The following is a 27,918-nucleotide window of genomic DNA, read 5'->3' on the forward strand; positions in this document are numbered from 1 at the left end:
CCAAAGTGTTCCAAGAAAATATCCCTCACATGCACCATTACACCACCATCAGCCTGAACCGCTGACAAGGGATGATGAATACATGCTTTCATGTTGTTTACTCCAAATTCTGACCCTATATCAGAGCTAGACTCATCAAACCAGGCAATCATAGCCTCAGTTTCCTCAGTTGTTCTTTAAGGTTTGACGTGTTGTGCGTTCAGAGATGCTCTTCTGCACGGTTGTAATGAACCAGTCTGGTCATTCTCCTCTGACCTCTGGCATCAACAAGACATTTTCGCCCATCCACTTTCTTTTTTGCCAAAACAAACCTGTGTTGTAATTAATCTATAGACATACGTCATTTTGACTTCTGAGAAACTAGGGCAAAATTTCCCACAAACAAGAAGGGGAATCCTGTTCAGGAGATAATCTCAGAGCTGTGGGAACCTATCACTCAAAGACAGGCATTCATTTGGCTGCTTACATAAGCAGTTTCTGATTTGCATTGAATTGCTTGTTTACATGTGTGTTAAATAAGTAAATGATTCATTAAGTTGATCTGTAATGCTTAAATGACAAGCTAATCTGCAATCAGGTTTTTTCTTGCTGATATTTGAGATGTTTGTTCATCCTTCAATTATATTTTCCTTGATCAAATATATTTACAGACCATCTTTACATCTAACAAAATAGATAGGTACAATGTCAAGAAAGTGTGAGTGGTGTTTGCTGGTACAAAACTCTTTGAAATGGAGTTTTGTATCCTATGGGTGCGTCTGAAATCACATACTGAGTAGGTACTACATTTGAATTTAAACTTACTTCCCAAAGATTAAAATAAAACATTTCTATATAGTATGAATATGGGTTGTATGAATGAAATTCGGGCATACTACATCCACCATGTTGTTACTGTCAGGTGACCTACCAGCGTCAGTTGCGGCCTCTCCAGTGGCCTCATGGGATAGTAAAGTATCATTAAAGTAAATGCTTGTCAGTAGGCTACATTCAGCAATACACTTTAACCCTATTTCAAACACTATAACAAGTAATTATGAATTACGTATAAAGATATTAAGTCCTACTTAAGTGGGTCAAAAAGCACTAATTGTATTTAATATAAATTTGAACTATTATACATTTTCATGTAATTGTAACTAACATGCCTCCAAATATACTAAAGTATATTATTTTAAAGTACACTATTTAAAAGTGCCCTTTCTTAAAAGTATGCTAAAGTGTGCTTCTTTTTCACAAGGGAAGAGCCCATAAACATCTGTTTGTAAGAACACGACACCATGAAGTACAACAAAACTAAATGTCACAAGTCAGAACATGAACGGATCAGTGAATTTGTCAAACAAGCCAGACAGATCCATTAAAACAGTGTCATTTGCATTAAATGCGTCACTTTAAGACGTCATCATAGTGACATCACGCTCCATGAAACCAAAGACAAAACTAATCGGTGTGTCCACTCATCATTTTATCAGTGTTTGCCTCACCAGCGTCATCACAGGTCAAAGGTCATGAAATCGAGGGCCCCTGAGTCCTCCAGCCAGCATGCAAACAAAACCAAAGCACCTAGCCTTGAATAAAGTCCAACTAGAACAGAAATCTGGGGTCCGAGTTTAGACGAAACCTGGCAGGCTGCCTTCATATCTGCAGTTTGATCCCCATCCCTGCACCTTGTGTCTGTCCTCCCTCTCGAGTGCATTTGTCCATGGTGACCGTCCCGATCTCAGGCTACAGAGATGGACCTGCTTCACAGCTGGGGGGTGAACCTAGCTGTCCATTTGCAGACAGAATACCGGGACTATGAGAATCTGTTTCAGTGGGTCTCCTCGGTGGCGGATCTCCACACCACATTCTTTGTGTTTTTCCCCATTTGGTTTCATCTGCGCAGAGACGTGGGTGTTAAACTCATCTGGGTGGCCGTGGTCGGAGACTGGCTAAACCTCGTCCTGAAGTGGTGAGATGCTTTTTGGTTTGCGTATTCTTAATTGAAAAGCTTATTAAGAAAAAAAAATTAAAATCACTGAACAAAAAATATTATGTGACAAGATTAAGCTGGTACATAATAAATTGGTGCATAATCAAAAAATGTCTTAAACTACTATGTACTGACATTTAAATTAATGAAACAATGCACTTATTGTGTACATACGTCTTTACATTGTAGTTATATATTAAAAAAATAATATTAATCTGTAATTAGACTGTTAAACCTACTCATACTACCAAACCTGTCCCTAACCTTAGCCGTATTGCACTTAAAATAAAGTGGGACCAGAAATATTATTTCTATTAATATTAAACATGCAAGTTGTGTTCAATGTTCAATTCTTTGTGCTCCTATTCTCCCTCCCATGACTTTTTATATCCATATGAATTTTTGATATATTCATAGGGTGCTTTTCGGTGAGAGGCCGTACTGGTGGGTGAATGAGACTAAGTTTTATGGCCCTATAAAACATCCTGAACTGCAACAATTCCCCATCACTTGTGAAACTGGACCAGGTATATTACAATATTTATTGCACAGATACCTGAAATACTTGATTTTGTTTGGTCAATCACAGCGTTCTCTGGTCAAATAGTTTTGTATAATGACTTGACCATAATCTCTCGTTTTTCTCACTCAATAAAATGTATTTAAATTCAAATAATTATTTCATTTCTGTTTATTAATTTATTTTGGCAAGTTGTTTATTCCGTATTGCTAAATAAAAGCTTCCCAGTCTGGGTTTATTTTTGCAATAATAAATGGCTGACTATTATATCCCGTTCTTATTACTTTATAATTATGTATGAATATACAGCTCCAAATAAAATCTGCTACTTTGTATACCAGTAGTTATGCAATTTAACTAATCTATTCTGCCTATCTAATCTCTCAAATGGAAATGGATCTGGCACCTGGTTATCATCCTGTTCCAGTTCAAGGGCCGTCTTTTAGTGAAGTCACACATATTACTACCAAGTATACACATATTGCTGCCAAGTATCCATTCATTCTTGACCTGAATTAGTACTCTGGAGCAATTAACATGGCTCATAAATAACCTGCATGAACTGATATTTTATCTAAATGGCTGCTGGTATTTTGCCCAAGCTGGTTCACTGGTCTGAAAACCAAACCAGCCAAGACCAGCAAACCAGTTTAGGCTGGTTTCAGCTGGGAAGTTCCTGAACAGATGTATCTCTGTCTGTTTAACCATTGCCCTGTGTGTTCACCAGTGTTGGGGGTAACGCATTACAAGTAATGTGAGTTGTGTAATCGGATTACTTTTTTAAGTAACAAGTTAAGTAACGCATTACTTTTAAATTTGCAACAAAATAATTATCTCAGTTACTTTTTTTCAAATAAGTAACGCAAGTTGCTAGTTTTTCCATTGATTGACTGACAGCTCTCCTACTGTAAAAAAGTATGTTAAAACATATGTTTTTACATTGCTTTAACTTAATAAGAATACAAAATAAGTCAAAAATGTTTATATTATACAAGATTCAACTCATTTTTTAAAGTCAGTTTAAAGTAATTTAAGTTGAAATTACTTAAACATCCAAGTTTTATATGTAAGGCAGCAATTGTTTTTTACAGTATGTGTGCATGTTGAGAAAAATCGAGAGTAAGTTCAGAGGCGTTTGGGCTGTGGGAACATGATGCAGGGCTCAACGCTAAGGATTTTTCTACTTGTCTTGACTTGTCAAACTTTTCACTGATCCCACCACTAAAAAAAAAGTAATAAATAAATGAAACAGGCCTAGTTATTATCCTCATTGTTTTTGACCCATAACGTTAATAAATATGGTTGTGACATCAAGAACTACAAACTTAACTCATAAATTTAAAATATTGTTAAAGACAAACAGTCAGTAATAAACAAATTACAATAGTACAAACAGTCACTTTAAGAGCTGCAAAATACTGTTACACACACCTTTTATTTGTCAACTTTTTATGTTCACATAAGATATTACATATACAAACTGTTTACTCGCTGAGACCAGCATTTTTGACGTGATTTTGTGTGAATATGCACAAGAAGACGGGATAGAGACATGAATTCAAGCGCAAGAAGACGTGAAAAAGAGCTCAATTCAGCATTCTGTCTGAGAAGCTGCACACCAAACTTCTCACACATTTGCTTTGAGTTTTCTTTCGCGTCTTCCTGCGCTTCAATATTTAAATTGGCAAGGCTTAAAACGTGCAAATGATAAACTTTCGTGATGCAGCACTGGCCTGATCGGGCAGGTGACAGTTGTGTCAACTGTCCCGAACGACGTTTACGCTGGCCCCAGGCCATCGGCCAGTCCTTATTGTCGAGATCTGATGATGGTTATATTGTAGTATTGTATACCATTCAACTATAAGCAAAAATGACTTAAGATAAGCATCACATTTGTTTAATTTTTTAGTTTTTATTGCTCACTTTTGGTGTGAACTGTGAAGGGCCTTTACATTTGTCAAAAATATAACTTTTTTGGAATTAAAAACAAAAACGCAAGCCCAGCCCAAATGAGGAAAAAGTAACAGAAAAGTAACATAATGCATTACTTTCCATAAAAAGTAACTCAATTAGTTACTTTTCTTAAGGCAATAAGGCAATATTGTAATCCTTACTTTTCCACCACACTGGAGTTCACCATTGTGCTTGTTTGGTTCTCTTGTCAGGGAGCCCGTCGGGTCATGCCATGGGTTCTGCAGGAGTTGGGTATGTAATGGTTACAGCAGTGCTTTCCATTGTTGCTGAAAGAAAAATGCCTCCTTTAAGTTATAGGTGAGTCTGAGACATGAAAAGTATAGGTCTGTGCCTGATCATCTCAAGAAAATAACTGTTTTAAGGGGTTAATGTTTATACAATAATGTCTGCTTTTAGATTTTTACAGTTGATGCTCTGGATGCTTCTGGGTTTGGTGGAGTTACTGGTGTGCATGTCTAGAGTCTATCTGGCAGCACATTTCCCACACCAAGTTATCAGTGGAGTTATTTCAGGTAGGTGTCTTCTTTTTACGTAAGTGGGTCCATTATTTAAAAAAAAAAATATATATATATAGTTCTTTAAAATGTGCTATTTGCATTTATGTTGGTTCAGAAACACTTTTATACCATTTTAAAGAATATATAAAAAAGTAATGACTATAAAAATGTTAATCATTATAAAATATATATATATGGGAGTTGCACCACATGACAGTTCACATTTACATTTACGCATTTGGCAGACGCTTTTATCCAAAGCGACTTACATTGCATTCAAGGTACACATTTTACATTTTGTCAGTTCTTGCTTTCCCTGGGAATCGAACCCATGACCTTGGCGTTGCTAGCGCCAACGCTCTACTGTTTGAGCTACAGGAAAGAAATGTTGTTTTGGCAACTAGCAGAAATAAAATTTTAGTTCATGTTTATTTTTCATGTTACACATTTTTCATGTTTTAGTTGTTGTTTTGTATCTATAATAACCCTTTCCGGAACTTTTTGTTTACGTTTTCTGGTAATTATCTAATATATTGATAGGCTTATTGACCTTGACACACAGTTATTTGGAAGCTAAAAGTTTTTAAATAAATAAGCAGTGGAGCAGTTTTGTTTATTAATAATATCTTTATTAGTAATAATAAATGATTATGGCAAACTACTCGGTTATTTCCAAGAATTTCATCCTATTAATTAAGCTTTTTCTCCTTTAATATGATATTAGGGCAGTTGTACCACCCACCCCAAAAATGTCAAAATGATTTTCAATTGAGAAATTAAAAACATTCTCATCATACAAGAGGTGTATTCAAGTCAACTTATAAATGATATTTTTAATGTATTTCTGAAAAAATAATAGATCAAGGGGAAAAAAATGAGCAACTACTTTACAGTTTACTTTACAGTGCATTTTATGTTGCTTCCAGACACTATGACAGCTGTTGGTCTTTTATTTCCAGGTATAATTGTAGCAGAAACATTCTCCAGAGTGCAGTGGATCTACAACGCAAGTCTGAGAAAGTACTTCAATGTGACGCTGTTCCTGCTCCTCTTTGCTGTGGGTTTATATGTGCTTTTGAAAGCTCTGGGTGTGGATCTGCTCTGGACATTGGCAAAGGCCCAGAAATGGTGTGTGAATCCAGACTGGGTCCTTCTGGACTCCTCCCCCTTCGCCAGCCTGTTGAGGAACATGGGCACCCTGTTCGGCCTGGGGCTTGGTCTTCACTTGTCACGCGACAATGAAACAAGAAGCAAGAAACACAGCAGCGCCTCTTTCAGGACAGGGTGTATTGGTGTATCTTTGGTGTTGCTGCAGCTCCTGGATAAGATGACATTTTCCTCAAGCAACCAGATACTTTTCTACCTTCTGTCATTCGGCAAGTGCGCTGTTGCTTTGGTGCTTCCCACTGCACTTGTTCCTGGAGCGATATCTTGGATTTCACATGAAAACAAGCGTGAAAAGGACATGTAGTGCAATATTCGGGCAAAGCTTTGGTGAATGGTAAACCATAGAGTTTGACTAATGCAGTTTTGCATTGCAACCGATTTTCAAGATAAATGCAATCGTTCAGCAAACGTTTTTGCTGTGCACCATTTAAAAAATACCTCAGATGACTTGTACAGGATGGGTGGGTACTAATAGCAATTAATTGCATCCAACATAAAAGTTAATATAATATGTGTACATATACATACATACATACATATATATATATATATATATATATATATATATATATATATATATATATATATATTTCGCTGTTTCACTGTTTAATGACAAAATGCCGGTCTTGGCGATAATTCGCATAAAGTCATTTTTTTTTTTTTTCAGTGAATGTAAACAGTTGAGAAAGAAAGTGCATGTGTAACAGTATAATAGGTCCTTGTGTGAGGTCTTAAAGTGACAGCAGCCTAATATATCTGCAGACAAATTTGGAGATAATATAAAAAATATCTAAATGGCAGTTTTTCACCATGGTGTAGATGTCAAAATTGTGGAAATGCTGAAAGGGTAGTAACTTTGGAAAACCACTAGCCACAGTGGCTGGTAAGCAAGAAAGTTAATGTCAATGTGTGTGTGTGTGTGTGTGTGGGAGTGTGTGTGTGTGTGTGTGTGTGTGTGTGTGTGTGTGTGTGTGTGTGTGTGTGTGTGTGTGTGTGTGTGTGTGTGTGTGCGTGCGTGTGTTCTATAAATATTATACACATATATAAACAAACTTTTATGTTAGATGTGATTAATCATGATTAATCGATTTGACAGCACTAGTGGATACAAAATATAATTGAAACTGTTTTGAACTGTACTGTGATTTTAGTTTGCTATATAAAAATGGTTCCGTTCTGCATTATGAGACATTGAATTGTTGTCAGAGCAGAACTTTTCAAGATGTTCCTCCTCTCGAATCCTCTCGCATGATTATGATGAATTTATGTGGCTGTAATTATCACTTAGATCTTTCCAAGATTATTTGAGCATATTGTTGGCAAGTCTTCATATTATGGAGCCTCCCTGCATATCTTGTTATATGTGAATGGTTTCAAAGGAGGCTGGCCCATTCACTAAGTAACTTTCATTCAGATCTTATGTTCAAAGGTCCATCAGTCATGATCTGGACATACAGTATACGCCTGTGTTCTGTACATTGTTCCTATGACTGGCGTTATAGGGATCATTGCACCAGTTATTGCACCATTCAACTATATTATACTTAGAATACTTGGAGCTACACATTAACATCCAAAACCTGGCTTTAGATAAGCAAAGAACAGATTCTACATATTAGATTAGATCCATTTTAAAAAAATTGGACACATATAAATAACAGTAGCAAAAATCGGCTGTGTATATATATATATATATATATATATATATATATAGCCGATTTTTGAGTACCATTATATTGTATTATGTTATATACTGAACTTAGATTATAAGTACCTACATGCAATACTAAGCCAAGGATATCTTTAGGCATATTTTTATGACTTTAATTATGGAATATTGTTTCTATGATAGGCCTATAATTTTTTATTTTATTTTTTAACAATGTAATTGCATGCATGCATTTCTTTCAGTTTTACTTACAGACTACTTTAACTGCACATGATGTTGCATAATGAAAGAATAAATGTTTACATTGTGGAGACGTTGTTTGTTTCTATTTTTCTTTAAACTTATCACCATAGCCTCTGTTCATTTTTTCCAGATCCAGTGGGCACACTGGTTTCCTATGTTACAAATTAATTTATTTAATTGGGTTTGAGTTCTTTTAGAACGTGAAAGTTTTTTTTTTTTTTTTTTTTTGCATTGTGTTTGGTTAGTTAAAAATGTTTTTTTATAATAAAATATTTCACTTTTCTAAAAAAAGACATCCATATTGATTAATTTTCCTCCTGAGGACTGCTTTTAAATATTAACTTTCCTTGCCTACTTTTCTCTAACCTCCTTTATAGACGTTTAAATTTTGTTCTTCTGTGGGGTTTGTGATGGGCGTAGTAGGCCAAAGTGCAGAACATTTTGTTTATGCGCTTGTTGGCCTGGAGAGTCTGCGGACCGTTACATCACAGACTACACAAACATCCTTATCAATGTTTTTCACTCCTCACTGAAGGTTACGGGTTGAACGTGTGCCACACAGCTCTATTCTGTCCTGAACAATGCTATTTGGTTATTGGCTGTAAAAAGTAAAAAAGTATATTTGATGCAAAAATTCTGTCATCAATGCACCCTCATGTCGTTAACCTGTAAGACTTAATCGCTCGATTCATATGGATTAATTTTACGATCTCTTTATGAACTTTTTGAAGTGACAAAGTTTTGTGACAGAAACCTCTCAGATTTCATTTAAAATATATGAATTTGTGTTTTGAAGATGAATGAAAGTCTTACGGGTTTGCAACGACATGTGGGTGAGTAAATAATAAAAAGAAATTCATGTTTGGGTGAACTATCCCTTTGACTTGCATGACTTCTGTTAGATGGTGAAATGTACTTTCATGCGCCCTTGTGGAAAGAAGTAGACTTTAGCACATTTTTAAAAAGAGTACTTGTTACGGAAATAATACTTAAGTGTGAAATGAATGTAAAGTTTTCAAATGCCTATTGTTGTTATTTTATGTTTAAATGAAAATGTATTATAGATTTACAGAAAATGCAGTAATCTTAATTTAGGAGTGCTGAAGTGCAGAGTGTTGTCATCAACAGCATTGATGCATATTGGCAGGATTGAGAGACTGTAAGTTTTGAATGATTATATCTTCTAAATGCAAATTGTATCATTGTTTTGGAGCAGACTATTGAGAACATTAAGGCTAACACATTCATACTAAAAGCCAAAAAACTTTTTTTTGATTTCATGGGGACTTTAAAATGAAGTTATTACAGTGCACTTTTTTAAAATTAAAAAACTTAAAGGTCCCGTTCTTCGTGATCCCATGTTTCAAACTTTAGTTAGTGTGTAATGTTGCTGTTAGAGCATAAATAATATCTGTAAAATTATAAAGCTCAAAGTTAAATGCCAAGCGAGATATTTTATTTAACAGAAGTCGCCTACATCGAACGGCTCGTTTGGACTACATCCCTCTACTTCCTTCTTTAATGACGTCACTAGAACCGTTTTTTGACTAACCTCCGCCCACAGGAATGCTCCCTCAACTCTACCGAAATTCGTTTATGTACTTGCGCACTTATAACTTACTGTTTACTCAGCTCTTACGGTGATTTTCTGAAGTAAAACTGACGCTATTAAACGTACAATAAACTTTATTAAACTCATCAGTATATGTTTGATCATCATTCAGACAGCAGACTTGTAGGCTATTAATAAATAATGGATACATACAAGCAGATGACAAATACGTTATAATAACCGTAATTAAACTACTAAACTATACCTGTTCCATCTCTATACAGCACTCTGACTCTGTAGGCATTATTGTCCGACTCGAAATGAACACCGTTACTGAGAGTTTCTGATATTATCATCATTCCGTGAGATGATATTGTCCTGAAAGACTGAGCGCAAGCTCATGAAGCTCCGCCCCCTGGGTCGTCCAGCAGCAGCTTATTTGCATTTAAAGGGCACACACTAAAACAGTGCGTTTTTCTGTGCCCCAAAAAATGACAATTTAAACAAGCTGTAAAAAATGATCTGTTGGGTATTTTGAGCTGAAACTTCACATACACACTCTGGGGACATCAGAGACTTATTTTACATCTTGTGAAAAGGGGCATAATACGGGACCTTTAAGTGACTTAAGTACTTAAAGTACTAAAAGTACTTAAGTGTGTTAAGAATCTTAGGGCCTGTCCAAATACCCACACTTGCGATCTTGGCAACTTGAGAGAACATGCAAGCGACAAGTAAGTGCACAAGACCGTCCCTGGTCTGTAAAATTCCAAAGCATTGTACACTTAAGACACACTAAATACCACTTTGGAGCGGTCTTTGAGGCTAAGCATATCCCGATTAATCGCCGATTTCACCTCATGTCTAAAACTTTCCCAAAGTTAAGTTAATTAGATGTTGCATATTATTTGATTGTAAAACATAAAGTTTTGCTCATTTTATTGGGGCAGAGACTGCAGAGATTATATGAATTTTGCAAAAGATTTGATAATGAAACTCCAGTCATGTGGTGGTGATTAACTGTGTCCTATTGAGTAAACAAAAATCTTAAAATACTTGCTGTTGTCACGCCCACTTGAACACTTTGGCCAATCCCTGGAAATATGTCATATAAGCAGACTTATGTCAAGTGTGAAAAACTGCAAGTGTGGGTATTTGGCCAGGCTCATAGTCATGAAAGTGGTCCCACTTTAAGTACACTTAAGCCTTTTATTCTATAAATGTTATATTATCTGAAAGTACAGTTTCTTAAAAATATGAACTTAAGTTTTGAAGTACACTTAAAGTTGCACATTCATTACAATTTAGCACACTTCTTTTTCACAGGGCTAAGTATAGTTTCTAAGCTTCAATCTTCAAAACGCTCTGCAAATCTGTGAACAAATCATTCAGACTAATTTTGGTTCTGTTTAATGTTTGAATTCAGGTGACCTGAAATATAGTGCACAAATCGGATTCACTAAATGTACGATACTTTTATTTGGTTTTGTGACCTTAAAAGATTCGGTCCTCATTCATTGTAAAAGCACGACCAGCATATTCTTCGAAATATCTTCTTTTGCATTTCTTGGAGGAATGAAAGTCATACAAGTTTGGAACACCATGAGGGTGAGTGAATGAATTTAAAAATGTTGCAAGAAATCACGATACACCAGCACTGTAATCATGTGATATTTTCCTTCCACCTAAGCAATCATTCTCTCCTTATCGTGTTTTATCGCTGTGGTTCAGAGTCTTGAGTGGGTCTCTTCCTCTTTGTAAGCAGTGATAAACAAGATTTGGCCAATTGACTCCTGCTTGTACAATGATACAAAGAGTAAGTTAAGAAAAAGCTAAGGTTAATGACTACTTGACCTGTTTTCCGGTCCATTGCATGAATGATCTGCAATACAATAGCAAAGGCTTTTCCACACACACATGCTGTATACTTACACAGACTTACTGGTCAAGTTGGCCCAAGACGAGGGGTCACCTTTGTCGCCTGACGTATTTAATGAAAGATGGCACAATCCTGCTGCGTAAGAGTTGAGCAACAGTTGTCCATGCGTAACAGTGGTGAACGCCTGAGCTCACAGACCTGCAGGAGCACAGGCTGTTCAATGAACAAAAGGTGAACCTTAAAAGCCTTCAATGAACAACAACAAAAAGGTCTAAAAAAAGTATAAAACTACTTATTTAAAACAATAAATTGCATGTTTTGATAATGTATGATCATTTATTAGCATCAATGCCACAAAACGTATCTGGACAATTATACAAATATATTTGCAATTATACAAATGAATCATGTTAGATTTCACATAATAAAACAATGGATACTGCTAATAAATAAGTCCAATGTTTTTGGAGACTTGGTAGATTTTAAACAATCACCTTGAGACTGGTTGAATAAAAGTTTTTGTTTGTTTGTTTGTTTGTTTGTTTGTTTGTTTGTTTGATTGATCGATTGATCAATTGATATCGATCGATTGATTGATTAACTGATTTTTATATAAAATAAAAACAATTGTTCACAAAAATACTAAAGCATGAAGTCTTTAATGTAGAAAACATGCATTTTATACACAATCTATTTCCTCAGTTATATAACAACACAAATAGAAAATAAATACACATCTAATTTTGTTTCACACAAAGCAACAATGATTTGTTTTGCAAGGAATTCAAGAAAATCAAAGGTAAACATGTCACAGTTATATTACATAAGTCTAGTTCACAATGCCAATGCCAGGGTTTAAGCACTGATCCAAAAAAATAAAAATAAATCTATTGCAAGTTTATTTGGCCAATGTAAATTGGCTTTTACGGCATTCATAACATTTTGAAAAACTGAACTGTATAGATCCATCTTGGACAATGCTGTTCCACTCAGTCACTCTGTGGAGAAAAAAAAAGGGTTGTGATGACCTCAAAACTGAAATGAAATGACTAAAGACTGCATAACCATTTGATACAGTTTCTGGCACTTACAAGATCATCCAGATCGTCCATGGCAGGTGGCTCTCCTTTGTTCTTCATGTCATTAAGCATCTGCATTACAAAAGAGTCATTACATTTTATAGAAAGCGTAGGAATTTATTACGATCTCAACATACTACCACGTCGTGACAATAAGTGAAATGATAACAGCTTCATCCAGAATGATAATTGCATTACCCAGATTGAGAGACTTACATCTACATACTGCTCATATTCTGCCATGCCATCTTCCTCCTCATTTTCCCAGTCCCTCCAGTTATCAAAGTCTACTAACAGCCATGCTGGCTGAAAGGGCAAGGAGAGAAAACTCAGAGGAATGCAATAGATAGATGGATTAAATGACAGACAGACAGACAGACAGACAGACAGACAGACAGACAGACAGACAGACAGACAGACAGACAGACAGACAGACAGACAGACAGATAGATAGATAGATAGATAGATAGATAGATAGATAGATAGATAGATAGATAGATAGATAGATAGATAGATAGATAGATAGATAGATAGATAGATAGATACCTTTGCTAGATCTTTCTGGAGTCGAGGCCATGCCACGTTTTCCTTTACTTTCCTTATTAAGGTATTAATTGTTCGGTCAAAGACCTTCACTGTTGAATCCTAAAAGGACATCATCATTGTTTGGGAAAGTCACAGAAAACTGGTTGTCGATGAAATTTCATTTACATATTTCACTTATTTCATGCACTTATGGTCAACAAAACAAGCCTTTATTTGAAATGAAACAGAATAAATAGGTTTATTATGCTACCTGAATTACATACGCACATACTATAAGCTTCAGGGTTTATATCACAAAAAGGATGGTAAACTACTTACAGATTTAAATACGCGGTCATAAAATTCAATCTCATTGTAGATATTGTTGTCATCCACATCTTTACAGCTGAAAAAAAGTGAAATAATATTATTATTATTTTAGACATTTTCTTACTTGTAAATAATGAAATACATTATGTATCTGAAAGTTTCAGGGCCCAAAAAACACTTTATTTATCATGTAAAAATCCCAAAGCTATTCTATAGCTCAGAGGTTACTCTTTTTGAGCTCAGGAGACTTAATGCTCAGGTGTTTCTCCTAAAATTCCTTAGGATGAATAAAACAATGCTAAGTTTGTGTTTAGCAAGAGTATAGAGCTATACAATTTGATATTTTGATCTATAAAATTAAATCATTTGATTTTGTTCAAATGTGATGAGACATGTTTGCATTCATATTGAGCACAATTTGAGACATTGTTGAGATCTCTGAACTCTGGAGGAGACGCATATGAGATTATTGTCTTATCTCAGGAGAAATTTTGAGAAGCAGGATACACTCTTAAATATAAAGGTTCTTTTATAGCATTGAGGGTTCCAACCTTTAACATGCATGGAAACTTTCCAATGCACAAAAGGTTCTTTACACTGGGGGGAAAAAGTTCTTTAGATTGTAAATTGCTCTTCACACTAAGAAAAAAAAAAAACAGTTCTTTGCAGCACTTGTGTGTAAGCAAAATTCAGAATTTGCTTTGTACTTAATCTCATTCCTGTGTCTAAGAATCATTTCAGTCCATGTGATATTACTGAGAAAAACTGAGAAACTCAAAAACAATCATACAAATAAATGAATAAATATTTGATATAATAGATATTGGAAATAAGATAATTTTCTTACCTCATAATAATTTTTGTGTCCTGAATATCTACTTGAACATCTTTTGGGTTTTGAATCGCAAAGTTGATGGTGATGTACTTTTTCCGGTCGTACCACAGTGTTCTGGCTGGTTGACTAAAGAAATGAAAAAGAACCAATTTAAGCAAAGTATTTCTCATTTGGTTACTCTTTAAAAACAAAACTTTCTGATCTAACATGATGAAACCATTTTGAGTCTAAGTTCAGAGTTCGTTGTGAAAATCACATGTACCCTTCGTAGAAGACATGAGCTTCTACCATTTCAAATAAACATCCATGTTCACACCTACCAGTCCTCTGGTCTCACAATCTTTGGCATCTTGATTCTCGTAGATTTGACGTAGTTGTGTAAATGTATTGACTGATTTTCCTTAAACGTGTAGAAAAGACTTGACTGGAGAGAGTTCAGTGTGTGGCTCGCTGGCTGAGTGATTGACTCTATTTTTAGGATGGATGGTATCAGCTGCTGGGAGAGGAACATACCACTTCGCCCCCACCCCCCTTTGCTCATCCCATTTAAAGGAGGTGGTGGAACTCTCGGGAAAATCACTGAAGCTTCTACCCTCACCCAGACATTAATATTCCCTTTACACAAACCCTCCCCCGGGTGAGAATCTGCCAGGACAACATGCAAACCTCAACCAATGTTTATTTGAGTCTGATGCAAACATCACAGTAGCTTAAGGGCTGTTTTCAACTAAACAAACTAAATTGTAAGTCACTTTGGATAAAGGCGTCTGCTAAATGACTAAATGTAAATGTAAAAACAGAAAACTTGTTGCCGTTCATTTACATAACAACAGCCTTTTGGGGACCTAAAAACACAAGCTTTTGAAAACGGGTTTCAAATTGCTAGTTTTTGAAAATTATACTGTTATCGTCTCCGTATAAACTACGAAAACGTGAACTTGTGAAAACGGTGACATCATGCGCATGTTTATTACGTGTTTAGTGTATAGGCACGTATAGTGCCTTTACAAAGTGACATCGCCAACTACTGGCCTGGCAGCAGAATATAGCGTTTTTAATCATTTTTGCGGATCGTTGTGAACGGGGATCGTTTTGACAATGTTGCTGTATCGTATGCAAGCGAACAACGCAAAGGAAAAACTTTTCTGTTTATAGTGCAGCATTGTCAAATAAACACACCCTTAAAGCCCATACTTTTTAAAATAAAGCGTTAAAACACAATTCAGTTCAATAAACTTTACCTATATCTGTTTTCTTTTATTTGTGATCAGAATCTTGCAGATATGAAGCAGAAAGAGATGAAAGGCAGATGGTGTAAATGCCTTTGAGGAAAGGAAAAAATTGATGTATAAAATCATTAATTTCTTTGCATTTAGTTTTATTCTTGTCACAATCAATCAAGCGTTTTGTTTGTTTGTTTGTTTGCTTGTTTTTTCACATGGACTTATTTTTCCATGTGAAAATTTTATCTAAAATCAGAATCATTCTCTCGTTTTAGTGATTCCCTAGCTATTTTTTTTTGTTGGTTATTGACATTCTAATCAGGCTACTTGTCTGGTTCAAAAAATCCACTTGTCCCGGACAAGCGTTAATGTCGAGCCCTGGGTTATGTAATATTAAGAGATTCCTGTGTTTCCCCTAGAACTGATGTTAATGAATCCAGTCATAAATGTCATTGATAATAGTCTCAAAGTGGGGGTCCTACAGCGCCATCTGTAGAGATTGTGTGCATTAAGTCAGTATTTTGCAATCATTTCATTATCATTTTTAATTTAGGCAACATTTTTTCAATAGAATGACAGTAGCTTAGCAGGTAACTAAAGGTAGGCTAGCGGCACTACTAATATATATATATATATTTTCAGCAGCATGTCAATAACTTATTTATTTATTAACTTATTAAATATATTGACTTTACTAACTTAACTATATTCAAATAGTGAGACAGAGAAGCTGCTCTTTTCAAAACAGTGTACTTTTTTCCACAAAGCTACTATTTTATTTATTAAGGCTCGTAGTTGATCTGTGAAGGGATTCGTTGATTAGTTTCAGAATGTTATGTTTTTGACATATTCTTAAATGTTTAAAATGGGGATTTTACCTCAGCAGAATGCATCCTAAATTTAGGTTACAATGATTGCTCTGGGTTTGTAAAGATGAAATTTACGATGAAGTCAAAGCTACAATAATATATAATCAAAATGAACATAATTTGAATTAATGTATAAAAGAAAAAAAAAATATCGTAGTTTATGTTATCTGCACCAATTTGTTAAAACATAAAAAAATAAAAAAAAATAAAAAAATTACATTTGACATTCCTCACATTGGTCGGCGCTTCAGCGTCGCCATGTTTTTCGTTTCTACGTCACTTCCGCTGTGATCCTGTGTGGCGCGAGAGTGAACAATTGGCGAGAACAGAAACACACAAACTTATGAACACATTGCTGCTGTATTATATCAGATAGCACAGAAGAAATATACCCGTTTGACAAACCTGTAAAAAGGACAGCGTTTGGATTTATCAGACGCAACATGCCGCGGAGAAAGGTGAAAGAAGATGCGAGAATTGCCCAGTCGCCTTAGCGCGGGCTAAATGCTAAGCTCAATGTTTATTTACATTCTCGGACAAAAATAGTGTGTTTTCAATTACTTTATTGAAACTTTTTGTCAACGCTATTAGCGGCTAACATTTAATCGCATGAGAATTGAAAAATGCCGAAGTGCCGCCGAAATGGTGTGTTTTAAAACTGATAATGAAGCTAGTTAGCAATTTGGCTTTAAAACACAACCCAGGCTGTATAATAGTAAAATGTTTCCGTTTGACTGTTGTTCTATATGTATACGTTGTGTGTGTGTTGTTGTTTGTGTCTATAATTCTTATTTTTATTCTGACCTGTTTACACGTGCATGGTGATATAACTGTGTTGACACCATGTTTGCAGAGAACAGCAGGCAGTAGTTCAGAAGGGACTGCTGATTCTGATGACTCTGGAGATCATGAGAAGACTGACAGCTCTCATAGTGAAGCCAATCAGCGCAATAACACCCGTATGACCCGAGCATCACTGCGCCTGAGCCAGAGCTCTCAAGGTATAAACACACAGCTGATGATACATTAGTTTCTCATGCAGTATGTGCCAGTTTATGGGTTATCAAACTTAAGTGCGAACCTGGTGCGCGTCAAACAAGTGGACTCTGGTGTGGTTGGGCTGAAATAAAAACGCAACATGGACCAAAGACATCTAAACAAACCAAAAACAGGACGTAATGTCTCTAGATGCGACCCTAAAAAAGAAAGTACTCAAGGATACCTGTTTTTTCCTCATCATAGTTGCGTAGTTGCCCATTACAGTTTGATACAGGTGTCGGAACTGCATCTTCTTGCTGCAGATCTTCATTTGTGTGTGACAGAGGAATTCCTGGTGCTGTTTTGACTCCTTTACTCCACAGTTGGTAAAAACACAGCCATATGTACACACATACAACGAGCGCATTTAGCACACAGTATCATTTTGGTTTCTTTATGTTCGGTAAGTTCCGTTACAAAATATTCGCCATAAAAGCAGTTTCTTTGTTTTGTATCTTTAGGTTCGGTGTTAAAAATGACAGTGTGAATGTTAAGCGAACCTGGACTAAATGCATCATTTTCTTTTTTGGTCCGCACCAAAAGAACCAAGAGAACCGAACTACAAGTGTGAACACCCTTTGGATAAACGTGTACTGTATGTGTTTCATTAATAGATGTAATTACAAATGTATTGTTAGTTTAAAGTTACTTTAGAAAGTACTAGTTCAGGCATTTCACCAGGAATCCACGTAATCGGAAATTTTGCATGACAGCAAAAGATTTACACACATTTAACACACATTTTGCATGTAGATTCGCTGCGTTGACCAACAGAAAACTGCTCGATTATTCTTCAATTAATCCGAAATCCTGTAATTTATTCCCAAAAATATAATTATAAACATCAAAATATAAATTGCAGACAGCTTTTCAATTTTCTTTTGAATAAGAACAATTAAATCAAATGATCAAAAAAGGTGAAATCACTATCATAGGTGAAAATAAATTAAGAAAAACAAAAAGCAGTGTTAAATGGTATGGCACTATATTCTTCAAGGACATTTTTCTTCTAAATATATTTTATTATAATTACTAAAAGTTACTTATTATTTTTACTTATAAAAGTTTTTATTATTCCCTGCTGCAAAGCTTTATGTATTATATTTATTACCTATACATAGGTTTATAAGAAGTTAATTCTGTTCCTGATCTAGATGCTCCTCCGGATGTGAAGCAAGCGGCAGAGAGAGACGAGTCTCCCCCCAGGACGCCCACAGGAAACGCACCCTCATCCGAATCAGACATCGACATATCCAGCCCCAATGCATCCCACGATGAGAGCGTGACTAAAGACCAGAAAGACTCTGGCAGCGATCCCTCTCATCGTCCAAAACGCCGCCGCTTTCACGAGAGCTACAACTTCAATATGAAGTGCCCCACACCTGGGTGCAATTCTCTGGGTAATTGCTCTTCAAATTAATTTCCTTTTGCATTTGCTTAATAATCAAATTCAGTGCCAATGGTTTACAAGGGCTTAATTGGAAAAAAAAACAATGTTCGCAGTGTTTTAAAACATTTCAAATTTCACTGGATTGTTTATAGTTAAATTTAAAGCTAAAATCTGTATATTTTTCTGAATTTCTTTTATACAGGACATTTAACAGGGAAACATGAGAGACATTTCTCCATATCAGGATGCCCTCTCTACCATAACTTGTCAGCAGATGAGTGCAAGGTGTGTTTAGCCCAAAGTATACTTCGTTATTTGCTATTATTAAATTGTATCTTTTGGTTACTTTCTTGGATTGAATGAGGTATGATTTCAGAAAAAAAAAACGTTTTTGCTTGACTGCTAAATTGCAATGATCATTTAGCGTAAGCATGTGTGCTTTATCCTTTTCTAAATTGTTTAGCACTTTTTCTGTTGTTTATCTTTGTGTGCTTTTCATCTCGATCAGGTGAAAGCCATCGAACGTGAGAAACAAGAGGAAGAGCGCAGTCAGGGGCAGAACGAGGAGAACAGACATGCTACTCGACATCAGGTTCTCACCAAACAGATGTTCACTCAACACTAAACAAACATCACACCAGCGTGATAATGCCTCTTAAGTGCATGCATGCTTTTGTACAAAAAAAGAGACACTTGCATGAAGTCCTAACGTCAGCAGCGTGTTGCCTTCCATTTTTAAGATGAGATGTGATTGTTTGCAAGCCATAAATTCTGTGGTAACCACAGTGAAGTTATGACTGATGAGCTATGCATGAAGAGCATTATCTGGATGAGACACAAAGTACCTTTTAGTAAAAGTGTGATGTAATTAATTTGCATTGCTTTTCTACAGGCTCCAACTCCAAGACAGGTTCGATATAAAGAGAAGGTCATGGAGATTAGGAAGAGGAGGGATTCTGGCCTGACAAAAGACCAAAAAGAAAAGTACATGGTAATAGTGTTCTCTCAACGATTTTCTGAAATATCTGTATATTAATGTTTTATGTAGTCATATAAGCTAAAAAGTGCTGCAGTGATGACGTATTTTTAGAGGCCAGCTCGAAAGTTTCGAATTTTCAAGGATTTTTCCATTGGCTTTTAGATAATTGCAGAAAATAAGCTGCCGCAGTGGGCAAGTAATGTAATTGGTGTTTGGCCAAACACTGTGCAACACACTACTGCAGCAAGCCTGTGGGGTATAATTGTTTATGATGTTTATGTATGTGATTCAACTACATCTGTTCATATTTGATGTATCAGGAGCACAGACAGATACATGGCACCACTCGAGAACCACTGCTGGAGAACATCACCAGTGATTATGATCTGGAGCTCTTCAGAAAAGCTCAGGCCCGCGCATCAGAGGATCTGGTATGATTACACATTCCTCGCACGTCACACTTGACACTGCAAACTCTATCCTTTGGCTTGCATCCCATCAAATTGTAAATAAATGAAGAAAATAATCAGTTGAGATGTAATTTTCAAGTATTAATTAATTGACATTACAATGTGGTTATGTAATATATAAAACACTTTTTGTTGAATTTAGCAAAAATAACTATATGATGGTATACTGTATCTGTGATATAAAATTACTCGTGCTGTGATTTTGGTTTTACCACCAAAGTTCTTCTGTTACTTTAGCTGAATTGGCTGTATGTATAAATTTGATGTCCAATGTTTTTGGTGTTTGCAGGAGAAACTGCGTCTGCAGGGTCAGATCACAGAGGGCAGTAACATGATCAAGACCATCTTGTTTGGCCGTTATGAGCTAGACACTTGGTACCACTCTCCCTACCCTGAGGAGTACGCCCGTCTGGGGCGTCTGTACGTCTGTGAGTTCTGCCTCAAGTACATGAAGAGCCAGACCATCCTGCGCAGACATATGGTATGAAATCTACCTTCCTACCTGCTAAATATATTTGAAAGGAAAGTTAAGTTTGACATTTTCATTGGGGTATATGCAGGCCAAATGTGTGTGGAAACACCCTCCTGGTGATGAAGTCTACAGAAAAGGTGCCATCTCTGTGTTTGAGGTTGATGGGAAAAAGAACAAGGTGAGGAATTGATGTTAAATGCACTCATTGTTCATTGTTGTATGTATGCAAAGGGGTTCTGGATGTGTTTGTAGCTTTGTGAAATAGACCATTTCCCCTCTTAGATGAAATTCTAGTCTGTTGATGAGTGTTGTTTGCTACATATGAAACTGATATTTTCTATACCTGTCCTAACAGATCTATTGCCAGAACCTCTGTTTGCTGGCCAAGCTGTTCCTGGACCATAAAACACTGTACTATGATGTGGAGCCTTTCCTGTTTTATGTCATGACTGAAGCTGATAACACAGGCTGTCACCTCGTGGGATATTTCTCAAAGGTAATGTGGTGCTGGAGTCAGCGTATAGTGACTTGCATGATCTAAAATGCACAATAACATAATCACTTAACACATTTGCATTTATGGCCAGTGTCCCACTAGCCTTTTTTTTTCTTTTTTTTTTTTTACTGATTTTCAGTCATGAGCCTCATTCACATAGACTGAAGTCTTTGTTGACGTAAAGGTCCACTCCTCTTACAACATCAGAATTGCTTGAAATTATCTAAAGCCAGTCGGTGAGGTGTACTCTTGTGGCGTTGGCCACAACCAGTGAACTGCTTCACATTTAATAACTGACTAGTCAAGGGTTTAAAACCTCCAATCAGAGCTTTTCCGGCTTTTTCAACTTTTAAAGATTTATGGTTTTACCAGATTTCATAATGTAAAGAGTATGTAAATACATATGACAAATATCAAATCAGGTAACTGGATGAGGTAAAATAAACCCTGCATACGAGTTGACATTCTCTTGCTTTGTGCTTGCGTGAAAGTGCAATAATTCTCCAGAAAGTTCTCAAATGAGAACAATTGTGATTTATCTCAATTTATAATTTGAGCAAAATAATCGTGAATATCTTTTTATTCATTATTGGTTAGCCCCATAATTTATATACACATATAAATTAAAGCAGAGGCAAAAACAAGTTTATGAATGTCCTTTTTTCTCAATGAAATGGTGGATGAACTTTCCACAACCATGAAGGGACAAACACACAGAACACGCATTCAAAAGTCTGGCATCCATCTTCCATTCTTTAATCTGTTCGTTTTACATACTTCTGAATGGATTCAGCAAAAACTTGGTAGCTGTAACAAATTTGACTAAAGTGGTTAGTGGGATGCTGCTTTAAACTAGGGATTGATTTGACAACAATTGATTTAATTTCTCTGTTTTGATCTGTATGTTTTGTTCTAAATATGTGAGTAAGGATCAACTGGTTTAGAGTGCCAATCTACGGGGGTTAATTATTTGAAGTTTTTATTTTAAAGAAATACAAATCTGAACCAGGCTAAAGTGTTTTGTGGGGGTACTAACCTGAAGAGCACTTCACCCTAATCAGCAGAACATGCAAATATAATGCTACGTTTATTTGCATGTTAATTTTGAAAAATGTTAGCCTGTAGTGTCTTTGAAGCCTTTTCCTGTATCGTAACATTGTCAGGAGAGTTTTCATAATTGCTGCTTTTTATTTCCGTAGGAGAAGAACTCGTTCCTGAATTACAATGTGTCTTGTATCCTGACTATGCCACAGTACATGAGACAGGGCTATGGCAAGATGCTGATTGATTTTAGTGAGTACCTGTGATACATCCCTGTCTGTTTTTAGAGCTGGGGGAAATGGCCAAAAAACACTTTGCTTTTCATTTATTATTTTAAAACAAGTGAACAGTCAGTAATACAATAAGAACAAATACACAAAATACAAGCAGAGATAAATACTAAATAACAAAGTTACAAAGTCTAACAGTAGTATTCAGGTACAGAAATGAATAATTTAGCCTAAATGTGAAATAACACTGTTATAGTTTAATATTAGCTGTGTGCTGTCACTTAAGGCCGAATGCACGGACCGAAAAAACTGACAAACATTCGATTTCTTTCTCAACTGTTCACTTATGACAGAAACGAGAGGATACTTGCAGAGACGGGTATTTTGACATAATATTGTGTTTATGTGTCCGTTCAAGGGCAAGGAAACGCGAAAGAGGAATCAATTCGGTGTTTGAGCGCTGTCTGAAACGCGCATCTCTCTCTCTCTCTCTCTCTCTCTCTCTCTCTCTCTCTCTCTCTCTCTCTCTCTCTTTGAGTGTGATTTTTGCCTCTTCTTCTGCGTTTAAAATTATTTGAATTTGTAAATTGGCAAGGCAAAACACGTCCAAATTATAAACTTTAACTCTATGATGGTTAAATTTAGCAGTTAATCCGCGAATCACGTGCGTGGCGAACCGTGGGGTCTGATCCATCCGGATCAACTGCGATCCGTTCCACCCCTAGTAACTGGTAAGAGGAACACATATTCAAATATCTGAGCTTAGTAATTATATTAACCTACATTTGATTAACTTGTAGGTTTAAAATTTGACATGGGGCACATTTAATGTACAACAACAAATGTTTTAGCAAAATTGATATTTTAGTCAGAATTATTGCCCTCCTATTAAATTGCGCTCCATCTATTTGGCATGCATGTGCCCGGCGGCGCTCATTCACTGAAGTCTGTGAAGTTTAGCGGAGACTTGGTTGCAATGAGGCTCGCCCACTCCTGACAGCAAAATGGAAATATTTGCAAGACTTTCTAACATTTACAGATGGAAAATATACCTGTGAAATGTAAGTTATGCACTGAGGAAAACACATCTCAAACTTATTAAACTGCGTAAATATCTGTCAGAGCACCTGACAGGGCAAGCCTGCTTTAAACTATGTGCGTTAACTACATCTGAGTTATTATAAAGCATATCTCATGTCTTTCCGCACAGCAGCTCACTCTATGTCCTCCACTATTTTCAGATGCGCTTGTAATATGGTATTGCCTCATCCTGTATCGTTTTTAAGATATACATTTACATCGTACAAACTCGATATACCGCCCCAGCCCTATCTGTTATATTTGTACCGAGTTTGCGATTAAGTGCGACGAAGACCTTTATGGATTGAGTGCTGGACATAAAAACTATTGTATGATACTTTTATCATCATATTGTCATACAGAGTTGTAATGCCATTACATGTGGATGCTGTTATTCCTCAACACATGCATCACATTGTTTGTTTGTCATGGTTCTAGGTTACCTGCTGTCGAAGGTTGAAGAGAAGGTTGGTTCTCCTGAGCGCCCTCTCTCGGATTTGGGCCTCATCAGTTATCGCAGCTATTGGAAGGAAGTTCTGCTGCGCTACATGTGCAATTTCAAGGGCAAAGAGATCTCCATTAAGGGTAAGAAAAGTTTGTAGGCATGTTCACTATGACATCCCTGTAAAATCCATGCAGGATTAGCATTGTTTCTTGTTTTCTCCTGTTCAGAGATCAGTCAAGAGACCGCAGTGAACCCTGTGGACATTGTCAGTACGCTGCAGTCACTTCAGATGCTCAAGTACTGGAAGGGGAAGCATCTGGTATTGAAGCGACAGGTATCAGGAAATTCTTTTTTCTTTTTCCTTTTTTTTAAAGTTTTTTAAATTTGTTTATGATAGGGCTGCTATTTTCATTAAAATTTCTATTAAAAATTAAAATTCTAATTTTCTTTTTAATCGCAATTACACTATGGTTTCTGTTCTTGCAGATATATCATTGCATTAAAATACATTTAATTTTTTTTTTTTTTTGTTCAACAAATAATTTATCAAAAGGAATATTTTAGACTAAATTATTGTTCACATGCATGTAAGTAGAGATGAAACGCAATGAAAAATTTCATATCACTATTATAGTGACCAAAATGATCATGGTTATCAGTGTTATCACAGTATTGTTAAAATGTACTGGAAAAGTTGTCGAAAACCAACAAACAAATAACATTAGCTATGCACTTTTTATTGCATTAACATTAAATTAATAACTAAGAACGATGGACAGATTTTTAATGTACTAAAAATGTTAGTTGGGTGACTTACAATTGAACATGTTATCTAATCATTTAACACATACTAAATGTTCAAATAAAGTTTTGGCAGAATTTTCTTTTCTTTTTTTATGATAAACCTCACATTTCAGCCTATTTCATCAGGAATTACACATAGGAATGTAGGATAATATAAAAATCAGTCGGTTTCCCTTTCCTACAATCATTCATTCATGTATTCATTCATATATGTTCTTTCATATAATTTCTCACCGCGCTCTGCCTTCCGTCATGTTTTCACACAAAAGGAAACCTACGCAGCATGAGCCGGTTGCTCTACTTTGCTTAATTATGATTTGTCTCGCTCTTAGAACAAGCTTTTTTTGTGATTTTGAAAGGGTAATTTTACAGGAAGATTATTTACCGTATGTGCTGAGGGAAAACACCTCAAGCTCACAAAACTGCACAATCTGTCAAAACACCTGGCAACGCAGGTTACTCAGTTAAAATCAGTATGTTTTAAGGTACAGTGTAGATGTATGGTTATAAGATATGTTTATAAGTAAATTATGTATCCACAGCTGCCTTTTTCCCCACAAGTTTAACAGGATTTGTTTTTTTCTGCGACAAATAGTGATTCTTTTTTGGTTTTGTTTCTGAATGGCACAGGACCTGATTGACGAGTGGAAGGCCAAAGAGACCAAAAGGGGCAACAACAACAAGACCATTGATCCCAGCTCTCTGAAATGGACCCCTCCCAAAGGAACCTAATGGACTTACGTTACATTTCATACTTAACTGCCGTTAAATATTTTTATGACTCCCATCAGTAATGGCTTTTGCAATGGCTTCAGCTGTTATTGTCATTTTTGTCTCTTTTTATGTGCTCTTTGTAACTCTCTGGAATCTCTCACTTTTGTTTTATACAGTGCTATTTATTTTTTTGATGTCTCTGGCCAAAGTATTTTCTTTGCCCCAACATATATTTTAAAATTAGAAGTATTTTGAGTTTTTAAAAGCAAAAAAATAGTTTATCATCAATGGAATGTAAAAAGAAAATGGGGCCTTACAAAAAAAACAAACAGCAACTTTAGATTTACATTGATAACACATTCTTAATTTTCTTCAAACATTGTTTTTTGGTTTATTTGTGGAAATGTTTTCATGTAAATCAGAACCGGAGACAAAAAGAACTGTCATTTTTGATAAATACTTTTATTATGTCACATTTGATATATTAAGCAAGACATTTACTTGCTTAAAAATGCTCACAGATGATGTTCTCATTAAGTGTAATGTTGGTGCCAGTGAAGAGTCAAGAATAATTGTATACTGATACACCGAGGCCAGTGAAGTCTGTAATACAGCGTTGGAAAATGTCAGTAGTACTGCAGTCTGTCCCATTCCTCTTGAAGATCTGCTGTGTGAAGAACATGATTTCAGATTTATAAACTGCTGGTTCATTTTATCATTTTTGCATAAATGCAGTTCTGATAACCGTGTTGTACCTGTTTGTTTGTTCAAATCTGCAGATTTGTCCATTGCTGTACTGGTCTCTGGGATTGTTCTTGTGACAGCACCTACAGATTAATATAATCAATTTTACGCCAGGTATAAACCTATGCAGCATATAACCAACAGTACTAAATTAAACATTATATTGCTGGTGTAAGCAGAGCTATGTAAAGCCATACCTCCTAAAGATCTCTTGCCCATGAGTCCCACAAACATATCCCCCTTATGCCCTTTGAGGAAACAATGCAAGTTTCTTTTAACCAAGTTTAGACAATGGCCAAAATGAATCTGTTGAGATGTAAATATGCTATACTATTTAGCAGTTTTTAATTCAGATATGTGCGTTTACTCACTTCTTCGTTCCATTTTCACAGGCTGGAGAACTCCTAGAACAAGTAAGGGAAATAAGATTATGTATATATATAATGAAGTCAAAAATGCAATCTAATTTTTTGGATGTTTTTTTTTTTTTTTTTTTTATTACAAATTGTTGCCAGCATAACTTGGGTAAAAAAATAATTTGACATGGCCTAAAATACTGCATTAGAAAGTTAAATATTCTAAACCTAATTAGCTGTTAAAAAATAATTTTAAATTAGACTCCACAGTATTCTTTTGTAATAATTACCATACAACATATATTTCAAATTGTTAGTATAATTTGAGTAAAACATTTAATCCCAGAGCCAGCAAAAGCAAATCTGAAGTCTTACCGGAGCGTTTTCCCATTAACCCATAAAACGGATGAGATTTGGATCTCTTTAGTAGACTGGCGAGTGTCTCCTCCACTGGTTCATCCTGTGTTAACAACCAAACCATTTTGATAGTGGATGTGAAAGGAACATTGCATATCCTTTTAGTTTTAGATGAAAAATAAAACATTCTTTTAGTACCAACATTTGTAATGGATATAATACAGACTCATTTATTCATCATAACTGTAATGATTACTTAAATGAACAATATGCTTTAAATAAATGTATGCAGAAATCATTACTCACCTCCCAGTTATCTGAAATCCAGTGGTCTCTGTTTAGAGTGAAAGACAATCCTTCAACACTGTAGGCAAGAGCAAGTATGGTGAGCATTAATGCCGAGAGTTTACAAATCTCCATATGGACCAAAAATTTGGAATTACAAGTATTATATATGTTTTAAAAAAAACACTGAAAATGAGCTTTAAAATACAAAAGAAAACTTTCTCAAATAATAGATTTTTTTCCCCGTCGCTATAGTCTGTCCAGCTGGCAGGAGGGTCTGCTGAAATCAGAGGTCTTTTCTGTTAGTGGTGGCTGCATTTATATCCATACACCTGCCAACCCCCTCCCAAATCACGTCACCACCACCTCTCTGCCATAACCAATTCAATACCTCTTTAAAAAAGGTATAAAAAAATAAATACCACTTGACTTAAATGATAAGTGACTCCATTTTTTGATCCTGGATTAATCGACGCATCACACGTCAAAGAAAATGCAAAATAATTCATGACACAATGTTTGATTTTTTTAAAAATGTTATTTAATCCATTATTAGGTGCTTTTATGGAGGTATAGAATCATGGATATAAGATGTACAATATTGCATTACTCCCTTAAACAAAACGAATTGCATTATGGAAAGTAATGAGCGTTACTTTTGCTTTACTTTTTCTCACCTG

The 27,918-nt window shown here is 35.7% G+C and overlaps 4 protein-coding genes across 4 annotated transcripts; 2 read left to right on the forward strand and 2 right to left on the reverse strand.

The window, feature by feature from the left end:
- Positions 1-1,603: 1,603 nt before the first annotated feature.
- On the forward strand, positions 1,604-6,688 carry g6pc1a.1 (glucose-6-phosphatase catalytic subunit 1a, tandem duplicate 1). The gene is made up of 5 exons (XM_084134419.1): positions 1,604-1,954; positions 2,393-2,502; positions 4,661-4,766; positions 4,866-4,981; positions 5,926-6,688. The coding sequence occupies exons 1-5, from the start codon at positions 1,737-1,739 to the stop codon at positions 6,435-6,437; spliced, it is 1,062 nt and encodes a 353-aa protein (XP_083990545.1). The 5' UTR covers positions 1,604-1,736; the 3' UTR covers positions 6,438-6,688.
- Positions 6,689-12,116: 5,428 nt separating this feature from the next.
- ptges3l (prostaglandin E synthase 3 like) lies at positions 12,117-14,795 on the reverse strand. Its single transcript, XM_084135860.1, has 7 exons — positions 14,566-14,795; positions 14,258-14,371; positions 13,420-13,486; positions 13,102-13,200; positions 12,772-12,861; positions 12,568-12,627; positions 12,117-12,474 (listed from the first exon to the last, which is right to left on the reverse strand). The coding sequence occupies exons 1-7, from the start codon at positions 14,784-14,786 to the stop codon at positions 12,466-12,468; spliced, it is 660 nt and encodes a 219-aa protein (XP_083991986.1). The 5' UTR covers positions 14,787-14,795; the 3' UTR covers positions 12,117-12,465.
- Positions 14,796-16,615: 1,820 nt separating this feature from the next.
- On the forward strand, positions 16,616-26,240 carry kat7b (K(lysine) acetyltransferase 7b). The gene is made up of 14 exons (XM_084135298.1): positions 16,616-16,795; positions 17,191-17,338; positions 18,530-18,775; positions 18,968-19,050; positions 19,274-19,357; positions 19,658-19,756; positions 20,065-20,175; positions 20,504-20,695; positions 20,775-20,864; positions 21,042-21,182; positions 22,382-22,475; positions 23,972-24,118; positions 24,206-24,312; positions 25,413-26,240. Exons 1-14 carry the CDS (start codon positions 16,781-16,783, stop codon positions 25,512-25,514), a joined length of 1,659 nt encoding a protein of 552 aa, XP_083991424.1. The 5' UTR covers positions 16,616-16,780; the 3' UTR covers positions 25,515-26,240.
- On the reverse strand, positions 25,962-27,537 carry LOC311096245 (uncharacterized protein; the record flags this gene model as incomplete). Its single annotated transcript, XM_084135299.1, has 5 exons — positions 27,260-27,537; positions 26,972-27,056; positions 26,612-26,644; positions 26,438-26,488; positions 25,962-26,323 (listed from the first exon to the last, which is right to left on the reverse strand). Exons 1-5 carry the CDS (start codon positions 27,371-27,373, stop codon positions 25,962-25,964), a joined length of 645 nt encoding a protein of 214 aa, XP_083991425.1. The 5' UTR covers positions 27,374-27,537.
- Positions 27,538-27,918: the final 381 nt, after the last annotated feature.

Source organism: Abramis brama (genome assembly GCF_963993115.1).
Source record: "Abramis brama genome assembly, chromosome: 14".
Classification (NCBI taxonomy): domain Eukaryota; kingdom Metazoa; phylum Chordata; class Actinopteri; order Cypriniformes; family Leuciscidae; genus Abramis; species Abramis brama.